Below are 23,809 nucleotides of genomic sequence, written 5' to 3'. Positions count from 1 at the left end.
AGAGGAGATCACGCCACTGCACTTCAGCCTGGGCGACAGAGCGAGACTCTGTCTCAAAAAAAAAAAAAAGTGGAAGAAATCAATTATTGTAGGGTTATGTAATCAATTATGTATTACATTAGGTTAGGAAACATTATTTTGAATTTAGTATTCTATCTTTAGTTCATTTATGAATTGACAGGTTAAAAAAAGACATTTAGCCTTGCAGGACTCAGAAAATGTAGGTTTCCTGGGCCATGTCTAAGGAAGCCGAGGAGGCAGTCCAGCACACCAGAGGCTGTGAGTCCAGCACACCCTGGCCCCTTGCGGCTCTTTCAACAAGCCAGATGACTCCCTTCCTTAGGGCTTTTGTGTTAGCTCTTTCCTCCTCCCAGACAGGCTACCCATGATTGCCCTTAACATACTCCCTCACCTCCTGTAAGACTTTCCTCAAATGTCGCTTTCTCACTGAGACCTACCCTAATCACCCCATTAATAATTACCGCTCACACCCCTACACATATATATTCCTAATCCCCCGATCCTTCTCTACTTTAATCCTTGGCACTTTCTAATATGCTAAATAATGTAGCCATTTGTTAAGATTATTCATCAACTATCTCCCCACCATCAAAATGCAAGTTCCTGAAGGGCAGGGTTCTTGTTGTTGTTGTTTGAGACAGAGTCTCACCCTATTGCTCAGGCTGGAGTGCAGTGGCGCGATCTCAACTCACTGCAACCTCCGCCTCCCAGGTTTAAGCGATTCTCCTGCCTCAGCCTCCTGATTAGCTGGGATTACAACTGTGCACCACCACCACGCCTGGCTAATTTATTTATTTATTTTTATTTATTTATTTATTTTTTTTGAGATGGAGTCTCGCTCTGTCGCCCAGGCTGGAGTGCAGTGGCGCAATCTCGGCTCACTGCAAGCTCCGCCTCCCGGGTTCACGCCATTCTCCTGCCTCAGCCTCTCCGAGTAGCTGGGACTACAGGCGCCCGCCACCGCGCCCGGCTAATTTTTTTTTTTTTGTATTTTTAGTAGAGACGGGGTTTCACCGTGGTCTCGATCTCCTGACCTCGTGATCCACCCGCCTCGGCCTCCCAAAGTGCTGGGATTACAAGCGTGAGCCACCGCGCCCGGCCACACCTGGCTAATTTTTGTATTTTTAGTAGAGATGGAGTTTCACCACGTTGGCCAGGCTGGTCTCGAACTCCTGACCTCATGATCTGCCTGCCTCGGCCTCTCAAAGTGCTGGGATTACAGGCGTGAGCCACTGCGCCTGGCTGGTTTTTGTTTTGTTTTGTTTGTTTGTTTTTGACATGGAGTCTCGCTCTGTCGCCCAGGTTGGAGTCCATTGGCGCCATCTCGGCTCAATTCAACCTCCGCCTCCCGGGTTCAAGCAATTCTCCTGCCTCAGCCTCTTGAGTAGCTGGGACTACAGGTGCATGCCACAATGCCCAGCTAATTTTTATATTTTTAGTAGAGACTGGGTTTCACCATATGGGTCAGGCTGGTCTTGAACTCCTGCCCTCAGGTGATCCACCTGCCTCGGCCTCACTAAGTGCTGAGATTATGGGTGTGAACCACTGCGCCCAGCCTAGGGCAGGGGTTTTTGCTTTTTGTCTGTTTTTGGTCCTGCTGTATCTCCAGCTCCTATAACAGCCCAGTGCCTGGTTGGTGCTCAACCCATAATGTGTGTTGAATGAATGCGTGGAGTTCTTGAGGACTGGGAGCAGAATAACACGAGACTTGCAGGACAGGCCAGGTTCTCTGGTCTTACCCCCAAAAGAGAAAATGCTCGATTGGCTGGAATGAATTGCCATCTTGGAAAAATGGATAGTTGGCCAATCCTTTCCATTTCATCGAGACTTTAGCTCTGGTTCTTTTGTTTTTTTGTTTGTTTGAGACAGAGTCTTGCTCTATCACCCAGGCTGGAGTGCAGTGGGGCGATCTTGGCTCACTGCAACCTCCACCTCCTGGGTTCAAGCAATTCTCATGCCTCAGCCTCCCAAGTAGCTGGGATTTCAGGCACATACCACCACGCTCGGCTAAGTTTTTGTATTTTTTTAGTAGGGACAGGGTTTCGCCAAGTTGCCCAGGCTGGTCTCGAACTCCTGAGCTCACGCAATCCGCCCACCTTGGCCTCCCAAAGTGATAGGATTACAGCTGCACCCAGCCTAGCTCTGGTTCTTAAGGAACATGGTCTGAATAGAGTCATTCACAGAATAAGGATTTGCTCTGTGAGAAGATATTTAAATTGTAAGAGAATCTGCTGGGGTAAGGTGGTGCTTAAATCTAAATCCATTAACTTGTGAAGGTAGGGAGGATAACCCACTGGACCTCAGCATAGGGGTCATTTGACCTAAAGAAATTGCTTGCCTGATCCACTGGTGTGGAGTGGGCCTGTGGGTGAGGGACGGATTCCAGCCCATGGTGGTTTGAGTGTGTGATGAGCGAGATCATTCAGTAGAGGGCGCTGGGAGAACTGATGACTCGCACCGATCAGGAATATTCCATGCAACTTAGATCCAAGTGTAAAACACTAGACTACTCAACTACTGGAAGCAAGCGTGAAGACCATTTTTATCACTATAGGAGGACAAAGTCGTTTGAACAAGACACAAAATCCACTGGCCATAAGGAAAGGATTCACATCCAACAATATGATAAACTAGGTGAAACTTTTTGGAATTTGATTGTGATGAGGTGGTGATTTGATTTCACAGGTATATACAAATGTTTAATGAAACTTTACACTTTACGTGATGTTGTATATCAATTATAGCTCAATGAAGCTTCTTTTTTTTAAGAAGGCTGAGGGGAAAATGCCATAAAGTTAACAAAACAAAACAACAACAAAAAAACAGTTGACAAGCTAGGAGAAACCATTTGCACAACAAAAATAACAAAGCATACTCAAAGAGGCTGCAGTAAGTCAACAGCAACATGGGCAAAGGCCTTGAACAATAAAAAAGGAATACAGTTGATTAATAAGCATGAAAAGATGTTCAGCTGCCCCCGGAATTAAAGAAGTGCAGATTGAAACATCAAGTAACATTTTTCACCCATCAGGTAGGCAAAAATTAAAACAATTGATTTAACCCTGTAGAGGTGATGGGGCAGTTGTGGCAGTGGGGGACGCGGTCTGTAGGAGTGGGTGACAAAGGCACATCAAAGGCAAAGCTAGGGGACACAGGGTCTGTGGTGGCCATGAGGAGTTGACACAGTGTTGATGTGGATAATACATCTTCTTGATTGCAAAATAACAAAAATAAGGCCCACCACTGATTCCCCAACAGCCTCTTGATAGTGGGTGGGTTCTCTGACCTATTCCAGGCAACACTGTTCCTATGAACCCATAAGCCCATCTAGTGCTTTCATTGCCCCTCCTGAGATCCCATAGCCACAGCAGAGGCAGCAAGCATGCCTGCCCCTAATTGTGGGTGACTGCTGGGCCTAGACACTTCCAGCTGCATGACAGGGCCTACAGGTAAGGGGAGAGACTAATTACAGCCCTACCAGCAGGGAGGGGGCCTGGACCCTGGTGGAAATTGGAAGCTGCAGGTGCCAGGAGCCCTCCGTTCTCAAGTGTATTGGTTAGGCAATGCTACATAACAAACCACCACAAGACTCAAATGACTGAAACACAATAAGCACTTTTATTGCTCCTAAAGTCTTCGACTTGGCCGCAGTGCTGGGCTCAGCTGGTCTCGCTCATATGTCTCTATAGCTACTCTTCTCAAGTGGTGGACTCAGTTTCCCCACCTCTGAATCTGGGTGAACCCTTGGACTCCCTTTGGCCAGCAGAAGGTAGCCAAAATGGCTGCGTGCTGATCAGCTGGGGCTCATGAGGGGCTGGCTGGTCTAAGATGGCCTGGATTGGGACACCTGAACTCTCCTTCTCACGGTCCCTGCTTGTCCAGCAGGCTGGCCTGGGCTTTCTCCCGGGCAGAGGTGGTGGTCCGAAGCAAAGGAGCAGCACGCAGGTTCTTTTCAGGTGGAGGAAAGCACAGGCGTCAGCTCAGATTATGCCTTTTTCACATAAAAAAAGATTTTCAGCTGAAGGCAATTAAGAAGTAGAAAGTGCAGGAAAAGCTCAGGTTTCCCTCCCCTTTTCTGCCTAAAGGCACAATATAAATTCTCCATCACTGGAGACAACCCTTAACTCAGAGGCGGTACCAGAGGCTGCCGCAGACAAATCCTGTTGCATCAGCTTCGTCTTGGATATTTACCATCCCATAGTTTAACACCTTTGGAAGCCTAAAATTGTTGTCCTTGGTCGTCATATCTCTAAAAATGTATTGTCTTTTTTAAAAATGCTGTGTAAGACAGTGTTCCAAGCCATCACTTTGTTACTTTTCATTGAGGCTTATCCTGAGTGATGTTGACTGCCTGTGTTAACAAATTTTTCACCAGGTGCAGTGGCTCAAGCCTGTAATCCTAGCACTTTGGGAGGCCAAGGCAGGTGGATCACCTGAGGTCAGGAGTTCCAGCCCAGCCTGATCGACATGGTGAAACCCCATCTCTACTAAAAATACAAAAAAATTAGCCGGGCGTGGTGGTGTACACCTGTAATCCCAGCTACCCGGGAGGCTGAGGCAGGAGAATCGCTTGAAACTGGGAGGCGGAGGTTGCAGTGAGCCAAGATGGTGCCACTGCACTCCAGCCTGGGGGATGAGAGCAAGACTCTGCCTCAAAAAAACAAAAACATTGTTTTTCTTTGTGCATCTGTCTTTTCATTAAAAAGTCTCTCTTAATCTGTTCTGTTTTGCTATAACAATACCTCAGATGGGGTCATTTGAGATAGGTGTCTTGCTCTGTCACCCAGGCTGGAGTGCACTGGCATGATCATGGTTCGATGTAGCCTCAACCTCCTGGGGTCAAGCAATCCTCCCAACTCAGCCTCCCAAGTAGCTAGGACTACAGATGCACGACACCATGCCCTGCTAATATTTTTAACTTTGTAGAGATGGGGTCTCACTATGTTGCCCAGACTGGTCTTGAATGCCTGGTCTCAAGTGATCCTTCTGCCTCACCCTTGCAAAGTATTGGGATTACAGGCGTGAGCCACTGAACCCAGCAAGGGTATATATATAATAAATAGAAGTGTATTGGCTTACAGTTCTGGAGGCTGGGAAGCCCAAGATCAAGGAGCCAGCATCTAGCGAGAGCCTTCTTGCTGTGTCCTAGCACGATGGAAGACATCATATGGCAGAAGGGCAAAGTGAGGGCGAGAGAAAGACACAGAAAGAATGAACTCCTTCATTTAAAAGGCACCACTCTCAGGATAACCAACTCACTCCTGAAATAATGGAGTTTTTTTTTTTAAGACAGAGTCTTGCTTTGTTGCCCAGGCTGGAGTACAGTGGTGCAATCTCAGCTCACTGCAATCTCTGCCTCCTGGGTTCAAGTGATTCTCCTGTCTCAGCCTCCCAAGTAGCTGGCATTAGAGGCATGAGCCACCACACCTGGCTAATTTTTGTATTTTGAGTAGAAATGGTGTTTTACCTTGTTGGCCAGGCTGGTCTCAAACTCCTGACCTCAAGTAATCTGCACACCTCAACCTCCCAAAATGCTGGGATTACAGACATGAGCTACCACGCCTGGGCCCAGAAATAATGTTATCTACCCATTCACAAGGGCATAACCCGCATGGCCTAATTACTTTTTATTAAGCCCCACCTCACAACACTGGGGCTCAAGATTCCAACTTTGGGAGACACAATCAAACCATAGCAGAGCCCCAGCTGAAAACCTAAGACAGGTGGAGGTAAAGTTTTGCCTCCAAGGCCTATGCTTGAAACTGGCTCACAGGAAGTTGCACTACACTTGTCTACAGGACAAAGCAAGTCACAGGACCAGGCTGGATTCAGAGGTGGAGAAACAGACTCCACTTCTTGATGGCAGGAGCCATGGTTACATAGCCCAGAGTGTCAATACAGCAAACCACTAACAGTGGTCAATGCAGTCACCCCCACAGCAACCCAGAGCTCTGTGCCCTGTCACAGCATTGGGCAGTCCCCAGGGATTAAACCTTCCTATTGGGACTGCACTCTCACAGAGATATAAGACATACGTGATCAGCACAAGTATGTACCTACCCAGCCTTGGCTTTACTGTGCCTAGTCAGCCAGGCCACTTTCTTTGTCCTGAAAGCTGACCTGGGTTCACTGTGAGGCTTGACTGTACTGCCCACGTGCAGAGAGCAAATTCAGGAGCCAGTCAAGCATGTCCTGACACCTTGGGAGTCAGGGGAGAATGGATGGGTCATACAGCAAAGGACTTGGATACAAAGAGGCCATTAATTGCAGCCATCAATAAAACTTGTGACCTAAACATGGGCAAATGAAGCTTGTTGGGGATGCTGGCTGGGCATGAGATGGACTCTTGCTCTGTTGTCCAGGCTGGAGTGCAGTGGCATTATCTCGGCTCACTGCACTCTCCGCCTCCTGGATTCAAGGGATTCTCCTGCCTCAGTCTCCTGAGTAGCTGGAATTAGAGGTGTGCACCACCACACCCGACTAATTTTTTTTATTTTTAGTAGAGATGGAGTTTCACCATGCTGCCAGGCTGGTCTCAAACTCCTGACCTCAAGTGATCCACCTGCCTCAGCCTTCCAAAATGCTGGGATTACAGGCATGAGCCACAACGCCTGGCTTGTGGTTGACATCTTAACCCACAATATGATGGTGTAGGGAGGTGGAGCCTTTGGGAGGTGATTAGAAAATGAGGGTGGAGACCTCAAGAATGGGATTAGTGACATTCTTTAAAAGGCCCTGGAGACTGGGTACAGTGGCTCATGCCTGTAATTCCAGCACTTTGGGAGGCTGAGGTGGGCAGATCACTTGAGGTCAGGAGTTTGAGACCAACCTGGCCAATATTGTGAAACCCAGTGTCTACAAAAATACAAAAATTAGCTGGGCATGGTGGTGCATCCCTGTAGTCCCAGCTCTTCAGGAGGCTGAGGCAGGAGAATTGCTTGAACCCAGGAGGCAGAGAGAGGCGGAGGTTGCAGTGAGCCGAGATTGTGCCACTGCACTCCAGCCTGGGTGAAAGAGCCAGACTCCATCTCAAACAAACAACCAAAAATGGCCCTGGAGAGCTGCCTCCCATCTTCTACCATAAGAGGACACAGCTAGAAGGCACTGTCTGTGAAAAAGTGGGCCCTCATCAGAAAACACTGGTGGCTTGATCTTGGACTTCCCAGTCTCCAGACTCGTGAGAAAAACATTTGTTTATAAGTAACCCGGTCTTTTTTTTTTTTTTTTTTGAGATGGAGTCTTGCTCTGTCACCCAGGCTGGAGTGCAATGGCATGATCTTGGCTCACTGCAACCTCCGCCTCCTGGGTTCAAGCGATTCTCCTGCCTCAGCTTCCCGAGTAGCTGGGATTACAGGTATGTGCCACCACGCCTCGCTAATTTTGTATTTTTAGTAGAGGAGGGGCTTCGCCATGTTGGCCAGGCTGTTCTTGAATGCCTGACCTCTGGTGATTCACCCACCTCGGCCTCCCACAGTGCTGGGATTACAGGCATGAGCCACTGCATCCAGCCAAGTTACCCACTCTTAAGGTATTTTGTTATAACCACCTGAACAAGAACAAAGACATTCTCTAAGCCACTTAGTACACATTCATAAATCTGGGGTTTTAAATACCTTCTTCCTATTATTGTCACAAGAGACAGATTCAAGTTTCATTTGGCTGAAGCTTCTAAAGCTGGAAGGAACCTAAAATGAGCTTCATCTTCAAGGCTAATGCGCCTCTTCTCCCTCCGCGTAAAGCAAAAAATGCCAGAACTCCCTTGCCCTGCTTGCTTTGCAGGGCGGATGTGACTCCACAATCCAGGTTCCCCCAATCTGTGGCCACACCCAGAATAAGGATCAGAAGCTAGTGACCACCAGCGTCCCTCCTGGTAGCTGATGGCAACCGTGAGGGAAACTGCCTCATTTCACAAGTAACAGGGTCAGAAGTTCTGGTGGCAGCCAACACAGTTCCCAGACCAGCTCTGTGTTCCAATGTGACTTGGGTTCATTTATGTGGCTAACTCAACTTCCCTGTCCTTTCCAGAGGTTCCGTGAGCTTTTCTTTTAAACATGTACTGGGCACTTACTGGCTCTCATTTCTCGAGCTCGGGACTAAACCTTCTACACATCAAGCATTCCTTTACTAAGCCCCCTTGCCCCTAGAGCTAGGAGATGTGGCTCACAGGCAGGGATCATCTTCTGCTTTCCTCCAAGGCCTGGCCCAGAAGGACCAAGGGAAGACAGTTCCGGCCCACAGCCATTTCCCTTCCAACCTCTTGGCAAGCCTGATGAGTTCCACTCCCCCCTGACGGGCACACCTGCCTTCCAGGCACTGATCCTACTTTCCCCTCTTGCTCTGCCACTCACTGTGCCTGGCTTGCTGCCCAGCCCTCCCCAGCCTTCTCTCCTCCTACCTTTCCCACTTATTGCCTCCTTCCAGGCTTGTCCAGGATGATAAGCTTTGGTCTCAGCATTCACAGCCTCCTCTGTCTCTCAGCTGTGTCCCTGGTCATGACTCTGCTTGCTCTTCCCTAAAGCAACTAAAATGGGAAAATCTGACCCTTCTCACCCAGGAGGCAGGTCCTCTCCTACGCACTGGAGCCCCAGAGCAAAACCTCTCTCCTCCCTTCATCCTCCTTCTCACCATGGGATTTCACACAAGTCCTTTCACTTCCGAGTTTTGCCATGTGTGCATGTGTGCATGTGTATGTGATGTACAGACCTCTGGAGCCATACCACCACAGTGCCTCTCCACTCCCAGCCAGTGCTAGGGCACCCCCTCAGCTGCTGCAGGATGTGTCCCCAGAAGGAGAGAGTTAAAGGGGAAGAAAGCCCTTGAGTAGGAGCCAAGTTATCTGAAGGCACACCCTGTGCCCAGAGGAGGCGGGGCAAGAGTTACTTTCCATGAAGAGTGCACCTGATGAGAAGGCAGCTCCAGAGGACTCAAAGGAAACCCAAGAATCAAGAAAGAAAGAAACGTGCAGTCCTTGCCTACTTCGGGGGGAGGGTACCACAAACTCCTTGGTCAATATAGGGACCTGCTTCTCCGTGCGCCCCAGCCCCCTCTGCACCATGCACTCTCCTCCCAAGCCTAGCGCCCGCTACAACTGTGGCCTCCACTAATGACGGGGGTGCGAGGCAGTGGACGATGCCCAAGTGAAGCCGTTCAGGCCTCGTGGCAGCACCAGATCAAGAGCGAGGTTGTGCTGCTCGTCCTCAGAGTATACAGGCCGGTAGCCCAGCAGCTGCAGGGCACCAGCGCACAGTTCCTGCACGCGGCGGATCTTGGCAAAGGGCAGCGCATGGCGCCAGGCCTGGGAGACGTTGAGCGCATTCCTGGACGAAGTCTTGAAGGCTTCGCGGCGCGCACCAGGTCCAGATCCGTGGGTGATGTTATGGATCCAGGCCTCGAGCTGTGGCGTGAGACTCAGCCCAGTGAAGGCGTAGAGCGCACGGATTTCTGCCAGCGGCTCCCGCGCCAGGTCCTCGAAGCGCACCAGGCGGTAGCGGCCGCGCAGAAAGGGTGGCGGCTTGAGTGTGGCAGCCTCGGCGATGCGTACGTGGCTACGGCACACCTCGCGCACCACGCGCAGGCCGGGGTCGGCCTCCACCCATGTGCCGTTGGTGCCCAGCACGATGCCGTTGTCACGCGCCAGAGCCTTGGCTGTCTGCTCCCGGGACCGTAGCACGGCCCGCGGGTCGCGCACCAGGTGCACGATGCGCAGGTTGAGCGCGGGGTCGCTGAGCAGCGGGTAGAGCACCTGCAGGTTGAAGAAGCGCACCTCCTTGAGCACCACGTGGCTGTAGGAGCGGCAGGCCTCCCGGGCCAGGCTGAAGGGCTGCCGCGCGCACAGTGGCTTGCACACGGCCTCGCTGCTGATGGCGCCTCGGGGAAAGGCACTGCAGGCGGGTGGCGAGCACAGTGCACGGCTCACGGCCCACTGGAAGAGGTCGGACAGGTTGCGGCGCCAAGGCAGATAGGCATCAAACACGTCCATGTCGCACAGGAAGACGGAGCGCACCAGGTCGCGCACGGCCATGTGCAGCGTTGCAGCGCTGCCCTGCGACAGGGTGGTCCACACGTGCCACGCGGGCTCCATTAGGTAGAAGACGTCGGGGTGCTGGTTGAAGAGTTGGCCCACGAAGGACGAGCCCGAGCGCCACGAGGACAGCACCAGCACATGCACGCGCTCCTCGCCGCCTGCTGGGGACGAGGGCCCTGGCCGGGAAACCAGAAAGAGGAGCAGGAAGGTCTGCGCCAGGAGGAGCGCAGTCACTGCTGTGCTGGAGACGCGCGGCAGCCACATGCTGACTGCTGGGGGCCTTAGGGAGGAGAGCGCAGCGGTTAGGGGCTGCAGCCTGCACGCCCATCCCGTACCCCACTGCCCAGTCCCCGCAGGGAGCAGATTCGACCACCAGACCCGAGCCTCCCATGAACATGATGGCCTCAGTGGGGAGCTCTCCTGGAAATGTGGCCTTAAGACATAACTCAGGATCCAGCGTAGCTGAGAACAAAAGTACAAATGCAGAATGCGGTTGGAAATCTGTCTACACGTGAGTCCTACCTTCTTCTACATGTGAGTCCTACCTTCTTAGTTACCTACCCACATTACCGTTGTCTATTTGGAGAGGGAAATATATTTCAAACGGAATTCCTGTCTTTTGCTTAAGAATTCCTGTTAGGAAACTCTTTTAGGGTGTTGAACTGATGGGCGCTCTGGTGGATGTCACCGCACCGCCGGGCTCCCTGAGGCTCTTCCACTCCTCAGCCTCTGATCTTTTTCCTTTTTTAACTTCCCACACTACACTGACATACATAGCCTGTGATCTTAAACCAAATAGTGGATCGCCCCGTGACTCAGTTTACCCATCTGTAAAAGGGGGATGATACCAGCACATAATACAGGATTTGGGTGGATTATTGGAAAATGGGAACATGTTTGAATATCCTGGATGGACAGGAGGGACACGTAGTAATGTCCCTAACTGAAGAGTGCCCTTGCTACAGTGTGTGCTTCTGCATTGTATGATTTTTTTTTAAATAGACAGGTAAAACTTTTCTTATGGAAAATAACTTTTCTTATTGAAAATAAGCAAATAGACGCTGGGTGTGGTGGCTCACGCCTGTAATCCCAGCACTTTGGGAGGCCGAGGCGGGTGGATCACCTGAGGTCAGAAGTTCAAGACCAGCTTGGTCAACATGGTGAAACCTTGTCTCTACTAAGTATACAAAAATTAGCCGGCCATGGTAGTGGGCACCTGCAATCCCCAGCTACTCAGGAGGCTGAGGCAGGAGAATCGCTTGAACCCGGAAGGCAGAGGATGTAGTGAGATGAGATCGTGCCATTGCACTCCAGCCTGGGCAACAAGAGTGAAACTTCATTCCAAAAAAAAAAAAAGAAAAGAAAATAAGCAAATAGGCAGGATGCGATGATTCAAGCCTGTAATCCCAGCACTTTGGGAGGCTGAGGTGGGAGGCGAAAAGTTTGAGACCACCCTGGGCAACATATGGATAGCCTGCCTGTCTCTACAGAACATTAAAAAAAACAAAAAAAGAAAAGCCAGGTGTGGTGGAGTGCGCCTGTGGTCCCTGCTACTTGGGAGGCTGAGGTGGGAGGACCACTTGAGCCTAGGAGTTTGAGGTTGCAGTGAGCTTTAATCATGTCACTGCACTACAGCTTGGGCGACAGCGTGAGACTCTGACTCAAAACATACAATACAATATTAAAATGAGCAAATAAGGCCAGGCACAGTGGCTAATGCCTGTAATCCTAGCAATTTGGGAGGTTGAGGTGGGGAGATCACCTGAGGTCAGGAGTTCGAGACCAACCTGGCCAACATGGTAAAACCCCCATCTCTACCAAAAAAAAATACAAAAATTAGCTGGGCATGGTGGTGCATGCCTGTAGTCTCAGCTACTTGGTAGGCTGAGACGGGAAAATCACTTGAACCCAGGAGGCAGAGGTTGCAATGAGCTGAGATTATGCCATTGCACTCCAGCCTGGGCAATAGAGTGAGACTCTGTCTCAAAAACAAAAAAATGAGCCAACAAATAAAGTGGACAAAGAACACCAATTGTTGCCATCACCGGTAGGGGGTGAAGTGCTGTAGGCAGCATGGGCTCCAGAGGGAGGGTGTCCTGGAGCCCTGTGGGTTGGCAAGGAGACCAGTTGAGGCGGAGCTGGGATGGACCCAGAGAAGCAGAGAGGTGAGAGCAGAGCACTGGCCCGGCCAACTGAGGGGACTCACCACTGTCCAGAGCTGCTGGGAGAGCTGCAACGCTGATCACAGATCCATGGGAGATGACTAGAGGTTCCTCAGCACCTGCTAAAGCAGGAGGGCGATGGAGTCACACTCTACAGGGGAAGACAGCCCCAAAAGCGACACAACTTCTCTGAGGCTGGATTTCCACTTCTGTAGAATGGCATTTGCAACATTTAACCTCTTAGGGCTGTTGTGAGATGCTGCTGCAAACACCTATGAAGAGAGGGCCTGGGAAAGCATTCCTTACACACATGCCCCCATTACTGTTACTGTCCTTGTGCTGAGCTACTGTTTGGAGAGGAGGAACCCCTCCCCCTGGGGAGTCTCCCCAGAGAGGAGACACCCACAGGCCACCTACTCTTCCAATCCCAGTATCTCACAGGCCATCCTCTGGCCTCCAACCACCAGCCCCTTAGTGAACCTTAAGAATGTCACAAAGAGCGGGTACGGAGGTTCATGCCGGTAATCCTAGCACTTTGGGAGGCCGAGGCAGGCGGATCACCTGAGGTTGGGAGTTCGAGACCAGCCTGACCAACATGAAGAAACCCCATCTCTACTAAAAATACAAAATTAGCCAGGTGTGGTGGCACATGCCTGTACTTGGGAGGCTGAGGCAGGAAAATCACTTGAACTCAGAAGGCAGAGGTTGTGGTGAGCCGAGATCATGCCACTGCACTCCAACCTGGGCAATAAGGGCGAAACTCCATCTCAAAAAAAAAAAAAAAAAAAAAAATGTCACACATGTCTCACAGGATGGAAGGAACACTGAGCCAGCCTCCCGCATTCCAAGGTCCCAAAGTGTTCTTCTCTTTGCACCTGTTGCTTCTGCAATGATCTCAAGACCGGGTGACTTTGGAAGGGAGGGGCCTGGAAGTTTTCTCCTTGCTCCTGTATCCTTTGCTCCCTGCCTTCCCCCTTCCCCTGTCCAGGTCACACTGAGAGAAACCAGGGTCTAACTTGTGAGCAGATCCCATTTCTGCCTCTTTCCCTCATCAGGAGGCAACAGGTGTGGGTGGAGGACGCCCGGCAGCTCTGTCACCAGCCGACTCCAGATCCCACAGCCACTCTGGGAAAACCTGGAAGACAGGGAGAGTAGCCACTCATCTGCTCTGCACATGATCAACGCTCCTCCAGTGCCAGTGGGCTGATGATGGTTGGCTTCCTGCCAATGGGGCGCTGAAAGAGAAGGGAACTCGTTTTCTGACTTCAATGATCACAAGCGCTAGGTGCTTCAAGTCCACAGGATGACTTAACTCACCGGGCACTGAGGTGGGCATGATGATGTCAATGTTTCAGGTGAAGGACTCAAGGCTTGGAGAGACAGCAAGAAAGCTGGGACCCCAGGACTCCTGTTCCTAAGCTCCTGGCACTTCTGATCCCAGGCTGTGGGCCTCTCCCACCTGTGATTGCTCCCTGCAGAGTGCAGGACCCTGCTGCTCTGGCCCAAACACAGTTGTCCTGGCCAGCCCAGCCCTTCCCTGGGTAGGGAGGATCTTGATCCCAAGCCAAGGTGTTTGTTACCTGTGTTCCAGGAAAGCCAGAGGTCTTCTTAAGTGACTCACACACTACAGGAACTGCTATGAGATCCTATTACTGAAACTCAAGAACTAGGAAGGTGGTTGAGTGATCCTATGCCACAGTCTCCAGAAGACCAGTTCCTAGCTGCGAGCATTCTGATAGGAGCCTTACATTCAGCACAGTGGACATTCGGGCCCAGGTTTCGACATTAGGAAGAATAAGTCAGGCAGGCCCTGTGATAGGTACTTTTGTCTTCATGATTAAATGCTATCATCCCAAGTCCCTAGGAGGCAGAAATGACCATCCCTGTGTGTTTTAATTGAAGCAGTGGGGCTCAGACACGTGAATACCCAGTAAGAAGGAGGAAGGGCAGGGGCTTAAATCCAAGAGCCAGCCGGGTACGGTACCTCATGCCTGTAATTACGGCACTTTGGGAGGCTAAGGCGGGTGAACTGCTTGGGCCCAGAAGCTCAAGACCAGCCTGGGTAACATGGCCAAACCCCATCTCTACTAAAAATACAAAAATTAGCCTGGTGCCGTGGCGCGGACCTGTAGTCCCAGCTACTCAGGAGGCCGAGGTGGGAGGATTGCTTGTGTCTATGAGGCACAGGTTGCAGTGAGCAGAGACTGTGTGACTGCACTCCAGCCTGGGCAACGGAGAGAGACCCTGTCTCAAAAATAAATAAATAATAAATAAATAAATAGGCCGGGTGTGTGGTGGCTCACGCCTGTAAACCCAGCACTTTGGGAGGCTGAGGCGGGTGGATCGCCTAAGGTCAGGAATTCCAGATCAGCCTGACCAACATGGTGAAACCTCGTCTCTACTAAAAATACAAAAATAGCCAGGCGTGGTGGCAGGCGCCTGTAGTCCCAGCTACTTGGGAGGCTGAGGCAGGAGAATCGCTTGAATCTGGGAGGTAGAGGTTGCAGTGAGCCAAGATCACGCCACTGCACTCCAGCCTGGGTGACAGAGCGAGACTCCGACTCAAAAAGTAAATAAATAGGCCGGGCGCGGTGGCTCACGCCTGTAATCCCAGCACTTTGGGAGGCCGAGGCGGGTGGATCACGAGGTCAGGAGATCGAGACCACCCTGGCTAACACGGTGAAACCCCGTCTCTACTAAAAATACAAAAAATTAGCCAGGCGAGGTGGCACGCACCTGTAGTCCCAGCTACTCAGGAGGCTGAGGCAGGAGAATGGTGTGAACCCCGGGGGGCAGAGCCTGCAGTGAGCCGAGATCGCGCCACTGCACTCCAGCCTGGGTGACAGCGAGACTCTGTCTCAAAAAAAAAAAAAAAAAAGTAAATAAATAAAGAAACAAACAAACATAAATAACTAAATCCAAGAACCAGACTCTCACTGCAGGGCTCTGTGGTGGGTATCGCAGTCCTGAGCCTTTGTCCAGTGCCCTTTCCCATCCTGGAAGGCCTATCTCCCCGTCGAAAGTCTTCCCTTGATGAGGGGCGCATATTTATTATATGTTTACTTTTCGGAAAAGGTAACACATAGATATTGTATAAAATTCTAAGCCACACATGGTGGCTCACACCTGTAATCCCAGCACTTTGGGAGGCTGAGGCGGGCAGATCACTAGAGGTCAGGAGATCGAGACCAGCCTGGCCAACATGGCAAAACCCCGTCTCTACTAAAAATACAAAAATTAGCCGGGTGTGGTGGTCGGAAGTGAGGCAGAGGTCTTTGAACCTGGAGACAGATTTCAGTGAGTGATTGGCAGTGTACTGCCCGGGCAACAGCAGGAAAACTCAAGGTACAGATGAGGGCACTGCCAGCTCATGTTTCATGTGTGAAGACAGGAAAAGAGGCCACACTCCCTGGGCAGACACAGCCCCACACCAGAGCACAAGGCCAGTCAGGCAGAAGGAAGTGACGTTTCCTATCTCTCATGCCCTCTCCAGCCCTCCAACCTCAGAGGCAATTCTGCTTTAAATTTCCAACAAGTAATTAATGGTGATGATGGTGATAATGACGATGAAAATGATCATATGTTTTTCAGGAGGAGGGTGGAACTAAAAAGTACAAGAGGCCATAAAGGGAATAGAAAGCTCTGTTTCTTGTTTTGGTACCCAGGAGCACCCTAAGCAGTGGTCCTTCTTAAGTCACAGGAATTTTTTTGACATTTACTGTTTTTAAAATTTATTTTTGTCCCTCCTTCCCTCCCTCCCTCCCTTCCTTCCCTCCCTCCCTTTCTTTCTTTTTTGAGACAGAGTCTCGCACTGTCGCCCAGGCTGGAGTGCAGTGGCAGGATCTCAGCTCACTGCAAACTCCGCCTCCGGGGTTCACGCCATTCTCCTGCCTCAGCCTCCCAAGTAGCTGGGACTACAGGCGTCCGCCACCACGCCCGGCTAATTTTTTGTATTTTTAGTAGAGACGGGGTTTCACCATGTTAGCCAGGGTGGTCTCATCTCCTGACCTCGTGATCCACCCGCCTCGTCCTCCCAAAGCCCTGGGATTACAGGCTTGAGCCACCGCGCCCGGCCTCTTTCTTTCTCTCTCTCTCTCGCTCCTCTCTCTCTTTCTCTCTTTCTTGACGCTCTCCCTCTGTTGCCCAGGCTGGAGTGTAGTGGCATGGTCTCGGCTCGCTGCAGCCTCCCTGCCTCAGGCTCCCGTGATTCTCTTGCCTCGGCTTGCCGGGTGGCTGGGAATGCAGGCGCGCGCCACCACGCCTGGCTGGTTTTTGTATTTTTGGTGGAGGCGGGGTTTCGCCATGTTGGCCAGGCTGGTCTCCAACTCCTGACCTCGAGTGATCTCCCCGCCTCGGCCTCCCAAGGTGCTAGGATTACAGACGGAGTCTCGCTCACGCGGTGCTCGGTGCTGCCCGGGCTGAAGCGCGGTGGCGCGGTCTCGGCTTGCTGCAGCCTCCGCCTCCCAGCCGCCTGCCTTGGCCTCCCAGGGTGCTGGGAATGCAGCCTCTGCCCGGCCGCCGCCCCCTCTGGGAGGTGGGGAGCGTCTCTGCCTGGCTGCCCATCCTCTGGGATGTGAGGAGCACCTCTGCCCGGCCGCCCCATCTGGGAGGTGAGAAGCGCCTCTGCCCGGCCGCCCCGTCTGGGATGTGAGGAGCGCTTCTGCCCGGCCGCCCCGTCTGGGATGTGGGGAGCGCCTCTGCCCCGCCGCCCAGTCTGGGAGGGCAACAAGCTGTATCCATGGACATCAGCAGCAGTTTACATATGCAAAAGACACAAGAATGGGATAACGGAGCACTTCAAATTACTACCAGAAAAAAATACTTCTCAAGTGTGTCCTGGCTAATAGAGAAATAATTTGCCCAAACTTATAAACAAGACATTGTTTATAATGACGGTGCCACTGCACTCCAGCCTGGGCGACAGAGAGACCTCATCTCAAAAAACTAACTAAACAATTTTTTTTAAATACTCAATTCATTTCCTTCTCTCATAGTTAATAAAATAATTGCGTAATAAAAAAATTAAAAAAAATTTATTTTTGTCAAAATACTACACGTAGCTTGAGAAAGGATAAAATATGCCTGGAGGCCAGGCACAGTGGCTTATGCCTGTAATCCTAGCACTGTGGGAGGCCGAGGTGGGAGGATCTCTTGAGGCCAGGAGTTCAAGGTTGCAGTGAGTTATATTGTTCTACTGCTCACCAGCTTGGGCAACAGAGTGTGACCCTCTTTCTTAAAAAAAATCGAAAACCTAAAACCACAGCAAAACACTCCAGCTCGCAGTTGAAGCTCACAGCTCACACCTGAAGTACTGAGAGTACATTTCCTTTCTTGTTTTTTCTTTTCTTTTTTTTTTTTTTTTTTTGAGACGGCGGGTCGCTCTCTCACCCAGGCTGGAGTGCAGTGGCGCTATCTCGGCTCACTGCAAGCTCCGCCTCCCGGGTTCACGCCATTCTCCTGCCTCAGCCTCTCCGAGTAGCTGGGACTACAGGTGCCCGCCACCACGCCCGGCTAATTTTTTGTATTTTTAGTAGAGACGGGGTTTCACCGTGGTCTCGATCTCCTGACCTCGTGATCCACCCGCCTCGGCCTCCCAAAGTGTTAGGATTACAAGCGTGAGCCACCGCGCCCAGCCGTTTTTTCTTGTTTCTCTTAGTTTTCCTTGGGGCTAATAGCATTAGATATTAGAAAGGTTGAAAGAAAAATTTAAAAGATGTGAAAAGTAGAACAAAAAACATAAATGACAGATAAAGGTTGGAAAATAGAGAAAAGATAAGATCAGCAAAAGATTCATCCAGGAAAGCCAGGGCTCGGGATCCCGATCCTGGTGGAGCTGACAATCAAGTTGAGGACAATGAAGACACATCTGGCTATGTGACGGTCAAGGGACCTGATGGTGTCCCAGTGGATGGTCTGGACATCCAGCCGTGGGAGGGTCACGCTGGTCCTGGCTGCATCCTTATCTCCTGGATTCTAGCAAAGTCCCCATCTGGCCTCCCTTCAGTCCATCTCGTACAGTTGCCCGCAGAGGTGCCTACACCACACATCTGATCCTGCCATTCTCCTCTTCAGTAACCTTCAGCTTTCCAACCTTATCTCCCACATCTCAGTCTTCAGACAGCCGGGAATCATCAGTGTTCATCAAACAAGCTCCATCTCTCCCAACTCCCTCACCCATGCTCTGAGTGCCCAGCCCTGACTCCCACCGGGAGGCATTTCAGCCTCTCCTGCAGCCGCCTCCTCTGCACCTGTCAAGGCATGCCCCCACTCTGCCCTGCATTGTACTTTGCTTTCCCTTCTTGCCTGTAAGCAACCCGGAACTTTGGATTGTGGTTTTTTGCAAGTGAACAACTGTTCTCCAGTGACCAGTGTAAGGCTCGGCACTGCACAGGTGCGCTGGACATGCTTGGTTCTGTCCACTCAGTACCTACTTTTCCTTCTGGTAACAGTCTCTAGGCTTTTCCCTGGGAACCACCCTCACCCACTCAAAAGTGTATGTGGCTCAGATGGGGCTGATCCGCCACTCCCGGCTCCTAAGGGTCATGTGTCCCAAGACAGGCTCACACTGACCCTGCATCCCCAGCCCACACAGAACTATTGGCCTAGGAATGGGACATCTGCTCAACTGCAATTCTGGAGTTTTGTTGATCACAAGGGAAGAGGAAACTGCCTGGGTGCAAAGTCAACAACAGAAGAGATCTCAGCAGAGAAAGTTCACAGGCAAGCTGACGGCATCATCTAAGCATTTGGATCCAGTTATGCAAGGCTTACCCATGGACCCCTCAGCTGAGGGAAGCATTCAGCTTCTGCTTAAGTCCCTAGGAGATGAGTTTCTGTCACTTACACCCAAGGGTGGTGATTAGATAGTGACAGTGAAACCATTGGTGGGGTGAGGTGGGAAGGGTGCAGGGACAGAGCTTCCGGGGGCTGGCCCTGCTTTGTTTCTCTCAGACAGTGCTAATTACATGGGTGTGTTCAGTTCGTGAAAGTTCACCAAGCAGTACTTTCATTATATGTACTCTGAAGAATGGCATACTTCAATAAAAAGTAAAGAATCGGGCCGGGCGCGGTGGCTCACGCTTGTAATCCCAGCACTTTGGGAGGCCGAGGCGGGCGGATCACGAGGTCAGGAGATCGAGACCACGGTGAAACACCGTCTCTACTAAAAATATAAAAAAAAATTAGCCGGGCGTGGTGGCGGGCGCCTGTAGTCCCAGCTACTCGGAGAGGCTGAGGCAGGAGAATGGCGTGAACCCGGGAGGTGGAGCTTGCAGTGAGCCGAGATCATGCCACTGCACTCCAGCCTGGGTGAGAACAAGACTCCGTCTCAATAAATAAATAAATACATAAAATAAATAAAAAGTAAAGAATCCTGACTGAAGAAGACAGTAAGAGTCATGTCAAGGAATGTCCCAAACAACGAATGAGTAGAGGACATGAACAAATACTTGCCATTGCAATCAGATACTCTGTGGTCCACATCCAGAGGGAGGAATTCCCCAATAGCCCACATGGCTTTCTGCCGAGCACCTTAAAGCCACAGGATCTTCTAAACATCCCTTACCATTTCTTGGCCTGTCCTGAGAGACCTAGGAAGGAGCTATGGTTCTGCCTGATTTGCAAATGGGAAAAGCAAGACATCGACCAAGGATCGTTTTCCATAGGAGGGTCAAGCTGGAGCCCAGGAATCCTGGCTCTCTGGGCAGCACTCACTTCCAGCCAAACTCTGCCTACCCTCGACACAGCAGCTCCAGGCCAGGAGTGGTGGCTCACACCTGAAATACCAGCACTTTGGGAGGCCGAGGCAGGTGACTAATCTGAGGTCAGGAGTTCGGGACTAGCCTGACCAACATGGTGAAACCCCATCTCTACTAAAAATACAAAAATTTGGCCAGGTGCGGTGCCTCACACCTGTAATCATAGCACTTTGGGAGGCCCAGGAGGGTGGATCACGAGGTCAAGAGACCGAGATCATCTTGGCTAACACGGTGAAACCCTGTCTCTACTAAAAATACAAAAAATTAGCCTGGTGTGGTGGCGAGCGCCTGTAGTCCCAGCTACTCGGGAGGCTAAGGTGGGAGAATGGCATGACTCTTGGAGGCGGAGCTTGCCGTGAGCTGAGATCGCGCCACTGCACTCCAGCCTGGGCGACAGACCGAACGAGACTCCGTCCCCCCCTTGCCCCCCAAAAAAGAAAAAATACAAAAATTACCCAGGTGTGGTGGCGGGCCCCTGTAATCCCAGCTACTCGGGAGGGGGGGGCAGGAGAATCGCTGGAACCCGGGAGGCGGAGGTTGCAGTAAGCCCAGATCATGCCACTGCACTCTAGCCTGGCAACAGAGTAACACTCCGCCTCAAACAAACAAACAAACAAACAAAAACAAAAACCAAAATAACAACAAGACACAGCAGCTCTTCTTGTTACCAGCCTGTTCCAGCCCTGTTCATAGAATCTAAAGGAACAAAATGTAACACTAGGTATAGATCCCAGGTTTAGATTTCTCTGTTTAGAGTTGGCTGGAGGCCATCCCTGTTCAAGAATCCCAAAGCCACCTGGGCACGGTGGCTCACCTCTATAATCCCAGCACTTTGGGAGGCCGAGGCGGGTGGATCACCTGAGGTCAGGAGTTCGAGTCCAGCCTGGCCAACCTGGTGAAACCCCGTCTCTACTAAAGATACAAAAATTAGCTGCCGTGGTGGCAGGTGCCTATTTGTAACCCCAGATACCCCGGAGGCTGAGGCAGAAGAATTGCTTGAGTCCGGGAGCTGGAGGTTGCAGTGAGCAGAGATCATGTGCCATTGCACTCCAGCCTGGGCAACAAGAGCAAAGCCCCATCACAAGAAAAAAAAAAAAAAAGAATCCCAAAGGCTGGAAAAAACAGATACCCAATGGGGAGTCAGTGGCCTTGAGGCATCAAGAGCTACGACTGGGGCCAAACTGCTCTAGTGGAGCCCTGGGCATTTGGAAGGGGGAAGGCTAACAAGGAGCGAAAGAAAGAGGAAGAAAGAAGAGAGAAAGAAAACAGAAAATGAGACAAAACATAAAGCAGGGAACATAAAACATAAAACAGGCCAGGCGCGGTGGCTCATGCCTGTAATCCCAGCACTTTGGGAGGCCAAGGTTGGTAGATCACATGAGGTCTGTAATCCCAGGTACTTGGGAGGCTGAGGCAGGAGAATCGCTTGAGCCCAGGAGGCAGAGGTTGCAGTGAGCCTAGATCGCCCCATTGCACTCCAGCCTGGGCAACAAGAGCAAAACTTCGTCTCAAAGAAAAACAAAACCAAAAACAAAACATAAAACATAAAGACGGAAGATGAGTGTTCATACGGGGCAGGAACAAGGAACCCCTGCAAACACCATCTATGAGGGTTTCCTACATGCCCAGTCTTTCCCATCCATTTTCAGATTTGATCCTCACAGCAACCCTATGACATGGACCTGATGATCATCCCTATTTTATAGATGAGGAAAGTGAGGCGTAGAAAAATTAAGGGAGGCGGGGCACGGTGACTCATGCTTGTAATCCCAGCACTTTGGGAGGCCAAGGCGGGTAGATTACCTGAGGTCAGGAGTTTGAGACCAGCCTGGCCAACATGACGAAACCCCATCTGTACTAAAAATACAAAAATTAGCTAGGTGTGGTGGCGCATGCCTGTAATCCCAGCTAGTCGAATCCCAGCAAGTCGTGAAGATGAGGCAGAAGAATCGCTTGAGCACAGGAGGCGGAGGTTGCAGTGAGCCGAGATTGTGCCACTGCACTCCAGCCTGGGCAACAAAGCAAGACTCTGTCTCAAAAAAAAAAAAAAAAAAAGAAAAAAAGAAAAAGGAAAAGGGACTTGCCTGAAGAATTCACACAGTGGCTGCTGAGTCAGAGTTGGAAGCCTAGCAGGGTAACCTTGGAGCTCTTTGCTACATAGTGTCAAGTGGAAAACAGAAGTAACAAAGCTGACATACATATATACATTTCTCCCATCTGTGTGTGTTCTTAGATGTGCATGTATTTTTCACACAGTTGCCTGGGTGTTAAAAATACACGAGTATCAAAGAATACCCACAGATGGGAGCAAACAGTTGCAAGTCATGTCTACAGAATGGGACTTGTACCCAGAACTCTTACAAATCAACACGAAATAGGCAAATATCCTATTTAGTTTTTTAAGAATGAGCATATTTAAGAAATATAAGTAAATTTAAGAATGAATAAAGAAAAAAATTAAAATGAGTAAAGGATTTGAGAGAAGTTTCTCTGAAGAAGATACACAAATGGAAAGATGCTCGACCAGGTGCAGTGGCCCATGCCTGTAATTCCAGCACTTTGGGAGGCCGAGGTGTGTGGATCACCTGAGGTCAGGAGTTCGAGACCAGCCTGGCCAACATGGTGAAACCCCGTCTCTACTAAAAATACCAAAAACTAGCCAGGTGTGGTGGTAGGCACCTGTAGTCCCAGCTACTCGGCGGGGTAGGGGGCGGGCAGGAGAATCGCTTGAACCCAGGAGGCAGAGTTTGCAGTGAGCCAAGGTCGTGCCATCGCATTCTAGCCTGGGGGACAAGAGCGAGACTTTGTCTCAAAAAACAGGCCGGGCACAGTAGCTCACGCCTGTAATCCCAGGGCTTTGGGAGGCCAAGGCTGGAGGATCACCTAAGGTCGGGAGTTGGAGACCAGCCTGACTGACATGGAGAAACCCCGTCTTTACTAAGAATACAAAATTAGCCAGGCGTGGTGGCGCATGCCTGTAATCCCAGCTACTTGGGAGGCTGAGGCAGGAGAATCACTTGAGCCTCCCAGGCTGGAGTGCAGTGGCGCAATCTCGGCTCACTGCAAGCTCCGCCTCCCGGGTTCACGCCATTCTCCCGCCTCAGCCTCTCCGAGCGGCTAGGACTATAGGCGCCCGCCACCACACCCGGCCAATTTTTTTTATATTTTTAGTAGAGACGGGGTTTCACCTTGGTCTCGATCTCCTGACCTTGTGATCCGCCCGCCTTGGCCTCCCAAAGTGCTGGGATTACAAGCGTGAGCCACCGCGCCCAGCCCATTTTTAGGCAGTGGGGAAATGCAAATTAAACCACAATGACAAGTCACTTTCCATCCACCATGAAGGTCACAATTTTAAAAAGATAATTATAATAAATAATATATAATTACAAGTGTTGGTGAGATGACAGAGACGTGGGGATCCTCATAAAGTGGGAATGTCAAGTGGTGCATTTCCTGAAGAAACAATTCAGTGGTTTCTCAAAAGGTGGAATAGAGTGACCATATGATACAGCAGATCCACTCCTGGGTACACACCCTAGAGAACCGAACATACAAGCCCACAAGAAAGCCTGCTCATGAATTTGCACAGCAGCATTATTCACAATAGCCAAAAAGTGGAGCCATCCCTAATGTCTATCAGTTGATGAATGGATAAACGAAATGTGGTGTAACCACACAGCAGACAATTCTCTGCAATAAAAAGGAATAAAGTACTGATATATACAAAGTTCAATGTGAAAACATTGAATATACTATAAGCCAGTGAACTGTATACTTTTAAAATACAAACTTTGGGCCAGACGCAGCGGCTCATGCATGTAATCTCAGCACTTTGGATTAAATGG

The 23,809-nt window shown here is 50.7% G+C and overlaps 1 protein-coding gene across 2 annotated transcripts in view; it reads right to left on the bottom strand.

Annotated features, from left to right (window-relative positions):
* Positions 1-2,464: 2,464 nt before the first annotated feature.
* Positions 2,465-23,809, bottom strand: part of CHST6 (carbohydrate sulfotransferase 6) — a 25,953-nt gene continuing 4,608 nt past the window's right edge. The window contains exons 2-3 of one of the 2 annotated variants that reach the window (XM_058440491.1): positions 12,252-12,326; positions 2,465-10,325 (exon numbers count right to left, since the gene is read on the bottom strand). In XM_058440491.1, coding sequence (XP_058296474.1) covers positions 9,122-10,309 — 1,188 coding nt within the window. In that variant the 5' untranslated portion in view covers positions 10,310-10,325; positions 12,252-12,326 and the 3' untranslated portion in view covers positions 2,465-9,121. Of the gene's footprint in view, positions 10,326-12,251; positions 12,330-23,809 lie in introns of both variants that reach the window. The other variant, XM_032156402.2, reaches the window with a different exon arrangement.

This window comes from Hylobates moloch, unplaced genomic scaffold (genome assembly GCF_009828535.3).
Source record: "Hylobates moloch isolate HMO894 unplaced genomic scaffold, HMol_V3 SCAFFOLD_6, whole genome shotgun sequence".
Lineage (NCBI taxonomy): Eukaryota > Metazoa > Chordata > Mammalia > Primates > Hylobatidae > Hylobates > Hylobates moloch.
This window is presented reverse-complemented; position numbering and strand designations above follow the sequence as displayed.